We start from the raw sequence: 11,616 nt of genomic DNA on the forward strand, positions 1-11,616 counted from the left end.
TGTCACATATTTTAAATCATATTTAGCTACTCTTTAGTTTACTTTTATTTCTTTTTATCTATTCTTTATTTTCTTTACACACTTAATTATCTTATCTTTCTTTCTTATTTCTTACTTAGTAATATAATATTAGTAGTTTTTTTCATTTCTTTTAGCCCTGATGAAGTCCTGTAAAGTGGGATGAAATATTGGCTCACAACAGATTGTTTGATTACTATTTGAGTTCTTGGCACTATTTCCCACTATAGATAGAGCTATAATTTCACCATTTTTAATGGAGACAAATTTATAAAAGTCAGAGTTTTATCTTTTTGTTATAATTCATCTAAAAACTGATACATCGTTATGTGTACATTTATGTAAATAATATGTTTATGCACAGTTCAGATGTAAGTAGTGTGATGGCAACATTGTAAATGTTAACATGTAACCCCAATTAGAAACTTCTCGATCATATGATTCAATTATGTGCTTGCTTTTTGGTTGAAATAAGGTTGTAATATTTATTTATACTTGGTTGTGCACTTTGGTAGTTAATATTGTAACTCAATTAATAAATACTATTACACTAACATATCGATCATCATTTTTATTGATACGCGCATTAAAGTATTAAGCATTTTAATTAATGAGAACAACATACTTGAATTTTTTCAAAATTTTTTATAGGTTATTTAGTTCCTCAATTGATTTTCAATATTACATATATTGAATACAATATCACGAAAAGTTCTCACATGTAAGACGAACTAAAGATAATATATTCAGTTCACATGCTGGATAAAATCTTTTAAGCATTGAACATTTATTCAGTCGTACGAAACTGAAAATACATATTTAAGGCGAGCATATGCATCGAATGTTACAGAAAAATTGTCGATAAAATCGACTGATCGAATGTACCAGTTTATTTAATCGATTTTTAACATTTTTTTCCCAAAAACGGTTCCAACAATTTCGATATATCAACGCAAAATGAAATGGTTTTTAATTTCAGCTAGATATCTCCCTCATCAAAATAGTTTGACAAGACTTAAATGCCGATTTTTTATAATGACATCCTCAAAAGTATCTTCAGTTTTGTTTGTTTCAAATAATTAAACATCTCACATTTTTACTAATAGTGAAAAATGGATAAATAGAAATTATGAAAGTATTTTATAATTAACTTGAAGAGACAAGAGTTAAAATATTTGTTCAGGTTGAAAACACATTTGTGTAGTAATATAGATGTATTATATACCATTGGAAAGTCAAAGATTCTAGAAATAATAATATTTAACATAAACAGTTATAGAAGGTAAAAGAGATAACGAAAAACGAAGTAGCTATTTTATGACCTAAGTGTGAATGTTGGGCGACTGCACATTGTATTAGTCTCATCAATTTTTTGAACACCTTAGTCATTAAATAATTCATTTTTTTATTTCACATCTTCATTTCACTCCTAGATATGAGCTTTTGTCATTTGAGTTGACAAAACTCCATAAAATCATTCTTAGTATTTTCAATACTGAGAGCAGAATATATATTTTAATAAATCTTTATATAAAATTATATAATTGTAATATATTATATATGTGCATAACATATTACATCATATACATAACATATTATATTTCTGTTATATATTTGTAAACGGAAAATGTTAAAATTTTTTCAACATGAAATTTTATCAAAAGTACTTTTCTGAAAACTGTTGAAATTCGGAAAATTAAAAAAAAAATGACCGTGTTTCAACCAAATATTTCCATTATTATTTCTTGGATATAAAATACAATTAATACTCAAAGTATAGTCCATTGTTTTCTACCACCATAAGCCATCTGCTAGCCAATCGCTTGATCCCAAGCTGATATCATTTTTGTGATGGCTGTCGAAAAACTCTATGACCGAAATTTTGACTTCCTCAAAATTATTTAATTTTTCTCTTGAAGGAAATGGGCCATAGATCGAAACATGTAGTAATCCGTTGGTGCGTGGTCTGGACTATATGGTGGACGAGGCAGGAGCTCGAACCCATAAAGTTCTTTTAACTTTTCTTTGGTTCGACGGGAAGTGTGAGGATGAGCATTATCTTGTTGGTATAAAACTCATTTTCGGTTGATCAAAGCAGGATAACGCTCTGACAAATTCGCGTACAATCTTTACAATTGTTCGCAGTAGAGTTTGGAATTCTTAGAGCATCCTGATGAATAACACCTTCAAAATTCCAAAAGACGCAAAACATGAATTTTTTTTTCAAATTGCTCCCTTGCAGCAACCGGAAAAGCAGTTTGTCCGCGATCTAGCCATTGCTTACGGATATTCGGATTTCGCCAGTAAGCCCACTTTTCATCACAGTTGACAATCCACTAAGAAGGGTTTTTCAATAAATTTTCACAAAGTTCTAATCACATAGCTGATTGGTGAGGAATAAGTTCGTGAGGGACCAGTCTAGCGCAGTTTTTCACCTTCCCCATGGAGAGTAGTTGGTGACTAACAGTATCATTCGACAGACTTCACTCCCTAGCAAGTTGGCGAGTACTTGTTGGATACTTGCAAGTTGGATATGAATCGACTACATCCTGCAGAACCTCATCAATATCCATTAATGGTTCCCCGGAGCCCTTCTTCCTTTCTAACGTCCTATTTCCACTGCTATATTTTTCAAACCAACACCGCGCTGGTCAAGGACATCTTCTTATCCATATTTAATAATTTCACGAGTTGCTTCAGCGGCTGTGAAAATATTTTGCCAGTAATTTCTTAAGATTACGAGATTATTGTAGGACACTGTCATGTTTCTTCTTTTTGAAAAAGTCGGATGGGATTAAATAAGCTTAACGAATGCTCTGAAGGGATTATTAAGTATTAAATAGGATTAAAATATTTTCAGTCCTTTGAAATCTTGAAATTGATAAAACAGTCATTTTTTTATTTTTTTTTTTATACACTCCATTACTATGGGAAAGTATTACCATAGTGAATATTATACAAACATCTGTTTTGAAGCGCGCGAGGATTAATTTGATTTCAAAGTAAGGTGATAAGTGAAAGTTGTTGATCCTTGTAGCCCACGAAACTTTTTGTGGCTGCGGTAAAAATGAAATGTTTAAATATGGCCAAAATCTTACAGAAGTGTGGAGTGTCTATGTGAATTGAATAAAACTATGTTCTTTTTTTTTTATAATTATGTAGTTTTACAATAAAAATTGTGAGATTATTGTGGTTCAAAAGATTTTTCCTTAATATTTAATAATAAAAAAGATATTGTTTACAAAAGAAAATCCCTATTATATTCAGTGATTAATAATTTTATTAATTTAATAGAACATTTGAGAATTTTCGTAAATGAATTGGGTGTATATTGTACACTTTATTTATTTGTTAATTTGTTTAAATATAACAATATATCTATTTATTTGATATAATGGTGAATTACTGAAGATGCTACTTGCGGTTCCTCCTTGGGTACGAACTTCTTCAAACTTTTCTCAGCCGTTTCCCGTAAGGAGTAGAGGTGCGGGCAAGGTCTGTCTATGCAGCTCTCGAACGGTCCTCCTTGTCCTAAGAGAATTTGCGTCCACATTAATATCAACATCGATAATAGCAAGTATACATATTTTTTAGGTAATAGTTATCATTCAAGTACCAATCGTAAATAGTCAACGTAAAACAGAAGTTGAATTAATTTACATGAATGAACATTAAAAAAAAAAAATGGTCATGCAACCACCAATTTACTAGTCCATATAGTTTGAACAGATCATACATACACTACGGTAGCAAATTCATATATGTATTCATGTAAAAAAAAGAAAATACAATTAATGATATATTGTTGTGAAAGATTTTTAATTTTTGGTAGTTACGAAAGTGTAACAATGCTAACTCTAACCGAGAGAATTACATAGAAAGCGCTAAAATTAAGAGATGTACTTCGGCAACGTTATCTATAAGATATTGGGAGAACTAGCACTTTCCTATATTCACTTACAAATTAAATTATTAGTTGATAATTGAAGGGAAACATCTTTAATTCCTTAATATGGAACTAATAAAGAATATCTATTTTCTAGAAACGAAAATTATTGCATAATTTACTACATATAATATATAATGTAAAATTAATAAAACAAGCAGTTTTACTTTCGTTTCGTAGGAAATTAAGAAAAGGAGAGAAAGTGAGGAGATTATATTCGGTGGCCAAATCTTCAGGTATGTTGAAATCGTTCATGGATGAATTCGGAAGGGAAACGCACAACTTTTCCTTGTTTAGGAGGATGCCGGCGTGGTTCTCCATCAGTGTCCATTCGGCCTTCCTCAAGTTGTTAACAGCTTTCGAGTATTCTTCCTCATTCTGGAATGTGTAAACGAAAAAGTGTTATAGGTTCTTTACTGGATGGGATTTCATTAATATAATGAGTGAAAAATCTTTTCCTTTTTAGAATTCTTTGTCTTAATGAATCATGTTCAATGTTCATTTTTCACAATTAAACTGTTCTCCTTATTATTCAGTGGTATAATAACAATAATCATATTGCTGTCAATTTTTTAAAATAAATTAATAAATAAAATTTCATATATAATAATAAAGAAGGATTCTTTCCAGAGGAACCGTTCTATTAACAATTCTCGAATAACCTTATTTCAAGAATGGTTTTCGTGTCTTCTTATTTATTATTATAAATTAAGTTTTATTAAAAAAAACTGACAGCAATATGATTATTGTTGTTATACCCTATCCCTAATATGTAAGAACATTTTAATTATGAAATTTTCTTTTTTTCTTTTTTTTTTTTTTAATATTTACAACTGTATACATATATACACATCAAGTAAATTTGCTGTAGGTGACATAGTGACATGATAAAAACATGTGGAGAATCTACCCACTGATAGAACTCAATAACATTTCTAGAGGAGAAGATCTCGAGGCCATCTTCTTTTCAGACGCCTAGGAGGATTATTAGGTAATGAAGGAGAAACCAGGTTAGAAACGAGTTGGTTTGGGTGGTTGGGAAGTTTATTATGGAAGGATTGGTATCTGGTTCTGGCCAAATCGGCAACATAGGGGACATTGAGGTCCTGATGGATGATTTGATTTGTGACAAAGTAAGGAGCATTAAGGATTTTGGACTGTAAGGATTGGATTCGAGAGGAATTCGATGGTTTAGTGGAGCCCCATAGCCTAACTCCGTATGTCCAAATAGGCCTTATAATAATCATGTAGATCAGTCTTTTGTAATGGATTGGAAGTTTGGACCGTTTGATAAGAGAATAATGATAACATTTAATTGGTGAATTAGAAATAGAAAAAAATAACTTTAATCGAGAGGAAATCGAAATGTTTTTATTATACACATTAGTGAGATGGGAAAATTGAATTCTATCAGTTAAGTCTGAACTGTTGTGGGGCCACACTTCTCATGCAAGGTCGTGCCTGTCTCTTAGTTGAATATTATTTTGGGTTCTTACTGTTTTAAACCCAATTTTAATGTGAATGTTCTCACATTCAGGAGGATCGTTTGTGACCGAGGGTGTTAAAACGTCAACCTTGGCTACCTCGTAACTGTAACAGTGCCAGTTAGAATCCAACCTGTGGAGTTGATTTTTATTTATTTCATGGCGGTCCCACGAAATGAAAACTTGCTCCCCTCCTCCATGGTTAGAATAGGTTGGCCTATACCTATAACTCCCCTCCTCCCCAAGCCGTATGTCAAAAAATGACCTGGATCCACAACCAGGTCATTTTTATGCCCTGCATATTCAGCAATTTATGGCCACCCATAAAAAAGGGGGTAACGTCCGCCCATATCTAAATCCATAAAATCAGTCAAGAAGTAATCCTCTCACCTACGTGACTACCAAACTTTATTAAACGTTTAGATTCGTTAAGATTCACTAGTCAACCAGTTATCTAATGGATCAAACCTCATAGAGTAGGGGAGGTCAATTTTTCTGTATATAAGATCTACTGTTTACCTTATAAGAGCGTCGTGATCGACATCTTGTCATAGGAGTATTTTAAAGGGGAAGACGGGGTGTGAAATGCATACTATGTTTATACAATGTGTTTCAGTATCTCTAGTGCATTCCATCGAGGTAAGGGTGGATAAGTAATATATATGTTCAAAACTATTGTTTATTTTTTAAATTACTTATTACGTTTTCGAGATATAGGTTCATGAAGAAAATAAATTTCCAGACCCAACTTTTGATAGCTGCATTCCGTAAATGCATTACCTAATTCTACTTTCCGACACTTTTTCAAAATAGATTTTTACTAACTTATAATGCAATTTAATTTTTTTTATCAACTGCAATGTATAAGTTGTTATACAGTTTGTTCATAAATATGAAAAAGCTGCACAGTGTAGCTGATAATTTGATTTCAATATTTCACTTTCGCGTTTTTTGGGGCGAGGGCCAGGAAAATGTATCATGGAAGAATAACATGACTTACTTTTTGCTAATCTATCAATAGCTCATTGAGTACACATCGCACTGAAACACAAATATACGGCTTGTCTACATACGTAAAAAAACAACAACAATAATTATTTAAAGAGCCAAAAAACTCACGTCCAATGGAATTAAAAGAACATCGATAATTAATAACTTTTGATTCATATGAAATATGTCAGGAACTATTGCTTGAAAGTTTTGTCTTCTACAATCACTTCAAAGACGATCAACCCAAATTGGCATCGCGATCGACTTTTTGGCCTCCTGTCATAGAGGATTGAATTTATGTTCGCTTATTTTCACTATATATAATTAACTCATGAAGTAATAATTACTAATGGCAACCTCTTGATTGTGTCGTTCGATTTTATCTAGAGCCAGGAGGCCCCTAAGTTGGTTCCTCACGGTAGAAGAGGCATCTAAGCTGCTGATGACTCCATCACGAATAGCTGTAGGAAGCAGCGGCAGTCTTACAAGCTGCTTCACATCGATTCCTCTTTCGAACTTTCCTCGGTTGGGGTCCATATTTTGATAACAAAACTCTTATACAATACTTAAATAAATTATGAAAACAATAGCAACAATGGTACATGTGTTCTGTGCTGAGATTCATAACAATGCGTTTGGAATATCATCAGTCTAATTATCTACTGACGGACACAAGCTTAACAAACGTCGGCTACGCCCTGAGGCGAACATCCAGAGGAACCCAATATCAAAATCATAGGTATTATACTGCCATATTTGAGATATATCATTTGATATTTTGTATGTATCCATTATTTATTACTATTAACAATGAGAACTGGTTATTTATTTTAAATTAAAAAAAAAAATGTACTTGACAGAAATATTTTTTAAACATTGGTCATTTAAGTCTAGCCAGGCTATTTCAATGAAGATAAAACCTAGGTGATATTAAAGAATATTCATTTTAATGAATATGACATGAGTTTAATCGATACCGTTAAAGCCCTTTCTGAGAAAATCGAACTTATAAAGTGGCACTTCCGGTCAGTCAATTGTTACTGCCACGTTCCAGAAATAAGCAAATTCTTGTGATGATGCGCCCATGTTTTCTTTCAATTTTATTTGTAAACTATTGATAACATCTACCATGTAGATGATGTTAATTTGTTATTGGAGATGGAAACATGGGTCTGAGCTGCTAATGAATCGTTTTACATTTTTAATTATTAATAAGAGAAAAAAAAAAATAGAAATGTTTTTTATTCCAAAATACATTTTTATAAAAGAATTTTACAAATAAGCCCATTTAACCTAGTTAAACCCCGCTTATAATGTGTAACATTTGTACTTTTCGTTTTTGAGCTGGACTGACCATTTACACAAAGACCACTTTGCGAGAACTGGTTATTTGGACTCAGGGAACCTAAAACGTTAATTCCCGCCGAAAATTGGAATTCGTAGTTTTCCAGTATAACAACACTTCCCTTAACTATATATTTCATATATAGGTAATAGAAAGTAAAAAAGTCTATCAAGTACATAGCCTTTATCAGGACTTCAGGTATCGATAATTGCTGATACTTACTTATGATTACTGACTATAAAGTCAGCTCTTACGGGAACTCTGTAACAGTCTAGTAGGTTAATGAGACCATGTGCACTGTCTATGTATGAGAGTTAATGTGAGTGAAATAAACCAGTGATTATTAGTGTCTTCTAATCCCCTTACCTACGCACTCTTTCATTTTGTTTTTATTTTCACTTACCAATATATTTATTTTCGATGGCTAATTTCACAGTGGTGCTAAATACATTTCCACTAACTTTATGAAAAATACAATTAAAGTCCCCTGAGTTAGGCAAGTACAAAAAGTGGTAAAGCTTTTTATTTTTTTTTTAAATTTATTTATTGCTATTTACGAATGTACATATAGATAAATCCAGTAGATTTGATTTTAGTTTGTGATGGAGTGATACAGGCATGTAGAGAAACTACTCATGTGATACCCCACTCAAATGACGTTTTTACATTAGCAGGTCTCTTGGCCATCTTTTTTTCAGGCGCCTCAAAGCATTGTCAAGAACGGCAGAGGATCCAAGGTTAAAAACTAGTGGGTTTGGGTGGCAGGGAGTTTATAATGGAAGGAAGAGTATCTGGTTCGGGCTAGATCGGTTACAAATAGAACATTAAGGTCTGAATGTATGATTTTATTTGTGAAAAAGTAAGGAGCATTGAGGATTTTAGATTGTAAGGATTGGATACGAGAGGAATTCGAGGGTTTAGTGGAGTCACAAAGCTCAACTCCGTATGTTCAGGTGGGACTTGTCATGTAGTTCAGTCTTTTGTAATGAATTGGAAGTTTAGACCGTTTGTCTAGTAAGTGCCGTAATAGTCGAAATTCTGTCTTGTGTGAGGACTCCAGGTTAACCGTTTGTCCAGATGTAGTCCAAGGTAGCGGATCTGTTCTTCAGGAGTAAGAGCAACATTATTAGAGGATACTGAAGGGCAGTCAGTAAGATTACTGTGACGCTACTACTTGTTAACTAAGTTCACAATTAGATAATTGGAGTTCAAATTAATTTGAAGATCGTCAGGACTGCGGTTAAGAAGGAAGAAAAAATAGTAATAACTATTTATTTATTTTCTGCAGACGTTTCAACCAATGTTGTATGTCTTTATCGCGCTATTAGGTGAGAGTGTAAACAGTAACCATTTTTATTCGAATAAAAATACGACTAAACAATTTGAATACTTTTGTATTCGAATATTTTAAACATTAATTCAATCAATTAAAAAATAAGTCTAATGAAAAATTAATCGAATACAATCTAAAAAAATTAGATTTTTTGTTTGATTTCGCTTATTTTTTACCATTTTTGATCTAAAAACGGGTCCACATGTTGGCCGCTCGCCACGAATCGGAGGCTTGTACAAATGCTCGGTAAACAAAGAGCGGGCCATCCACATGTCAGTGTTATTCAGAGAGGCAAACATGGTGGACGTATAAGTGGTTTCAGCCATTGCATTGGGATTATATTATTTTTATTACAAAAAAAAATGAATGGAAATTAAATATAAAACTTATTATAAAAATTAACTACAACCTCTTAACAGCTCTCAGTTGCAACTAGACAAAGAACAATGGTGGTGATGCTACTCGAGCGCTCTCACGAACCCCTTTGATCTGTGTCCAAAAACCCTCTCTCGACGGATCGGCAACGAGCTTAGGCCAACTCGTACAAGCTACCCATCCACATGCTCGTGCATTTCCGAGTTCACCTTGGCTTGGCCGACATGTAGAGGCCCCTTAATATATGAGGATCCCTTTACACATCTTCAGACGAATAGAAAACGAAAATGCTATCGATTTTTTTTAATTTTCTGATTTCTAATATATTAGGGTCCTCTTAAACGTTTCTTAAGACGCAGAATACGAAAATGCTATCGATTTTAAGATCCGATTTATGTATTAAGGTCCGCTTATATATTTCGCAGAAAACGAAAGTTTAATACATTCTTCTCTCGTCAATCAAATAACATTTGCCGAACTCTGCTAAAAAAAAGCATCGATATAAACGTACCGATAGTTTCAAAATATTAGTTCGATACATCGAGAAAAATATAAGCAAAAAATTGATAATGAAATAGGTACTAATATCAATTTTGGAATCTATACTCTCCATATTGGAATAAATATTTTCTGTTTTATAATTAAATACGCTGTGTGAATTAAAAATATTTTATTAAAATGTGATTATTATAATATTAATTTCCCGCCGTTGGCGCTCTTTCTGTACATTAGCACCACATTTTATATTGGTCTTCAATATTAAAATTTTTATACTGTTTTTTAGACATACCAGAAAAAACTAAATTATCGATATTTGGATAAATCTCTAGTACATACTTCATCACATAAAAGGGCCGCCCGTAGTTCACTGATTAAGATACAATCTTACCAGTTTAATGTCTATTGGCGATGCCGGTTCGAATTCGGCCTGGGGCGTTATCTTTTTTCATTGAGTGGTGATCCCACAAAATGAAAAACTTTGACCCCCATCCACCATAGGACTCCGATGGGAGTCTTGGCCGAAAAAAAAAAAATGAAAGGGTATATTAGATTATCTTTCAGAATAATATAATAGATAATCTAAAAAAATTAAGAATAGGTTGTTATGGATAAATAAGAGGTTATAAACGGAAGAATTCTTCACTTCACCTCTTCCAGTCATATGAACCTAAATTATTTATGTTATCTTTCTTATTTTATATAGGATTAATTAAATGTAAATAAAGTCTTCTAAAACGACTATATGAAATTATTTTTTTTTAAACTGTTCTATTGTAGTCATCCCTTAATTGTTTATTATTATTTATTTAATTAACTCTTTATTCTCTTGAACTAATTATTCATTTTCAAAGAAATTATAGAAGACAACAGGGATCCCTCCTAGATTTTTGGAACCCAAAAAAAAAAAAAAAAAAAGAAAGAAAATAGTGTACTTATTTCATAGATGATGTCTTTCTGGAAACATGCAGTAATTAGGAAGATAACATTGTTGAGTTGACATCTTTACTGATCACAACCACACCTTTGGAGAGACAAGATATACTTTGATAAAAAAGGTAAGATTCAATGAGCACCAACATAAGGATATTTACACAATATATGAAGAATTATACTTATCTCTAAAAATAATGGGGCAAACAAATAAAAAAGAACCTTTTTTAGATTCCATTGTTCCTATTATAATTTCCAGTTTGCTGTTTTAACAATCTCTGAATGCTTGCTGAAAATAAGAAGACAATCATCGTAGAAGAGGTGGTTTATATTTTTGCCAGCAATCCCAGAAAGCTGATGGTCTCATAGGAATCCTCTTCATCACTTCTTGTATTTATTGTATGTATTTATGTACAATAATGAAGTTTATGATCGATTTTCAATTTTCATTTACAATAACTTATAGTCATTATAGGTAATCCAAATTTTAAAAGGTAATATTTTAATGAAGTAGAAATAAAATGGTGTGAGTATTTCTTGAAATGCAGAATCATATATCATTCTTTTACACAACGTTTCAATATATATACCCAAAATGTGTGTGCGTGCCTGGCCTGTACACATGTGCCCCCCTGGGCTGAGGTTTGCTCACCCCTTGGTGAAATCCTGCCTACACCCATGCAAATATACTGCT

The 11,616-nt window shown here is 32.3% G+C and overlaps 1 protein-coding gene across 1 annotated transcript in view; it reads right to left on the reverse strand.

Annotated features, from left to right (window-relative positions):
* The window catches only part of LOC136795374 (uncharacterized), a gene marked incomplete in the record, with an annotated part of 64,786 nt that extends 57,778 nt beyond the window's left edge, over window positions 1–7,008 (reverse strand). The window contains 3 exon segments of the mRNA XM_067045690.1: window positions 3,425–3,549; window positions 4,132–4,342; window positions 6,796–7,008. Coding sequence (XP_066901791.1) covers window positions 3,425–3,549; window positions 4,132–4,342; window positions 6,796–6,975 — 516 coding nt within the window.
* Between the last annotated feature and the right edge of the window lie 4,608 nt (window positions 7,009–11,616).

The sequence above is a fragment of the Halyomorpha halys genome, unplaced genomic scaffold, assembly GCF_000696795.3.
Source record: "Halyomorpha halys isolate HHAL.00 unplaced genomic scaffold, Hhal_1.1 Scaffold1717.1, whole genome shotgun sequence".
Lineage (NCBI taxonomy): Eukaryota > Metazoa > Arthropoda > Insecta > Hemiptera > Pentatomidae > Halyomorpha > Halyomorpha halys.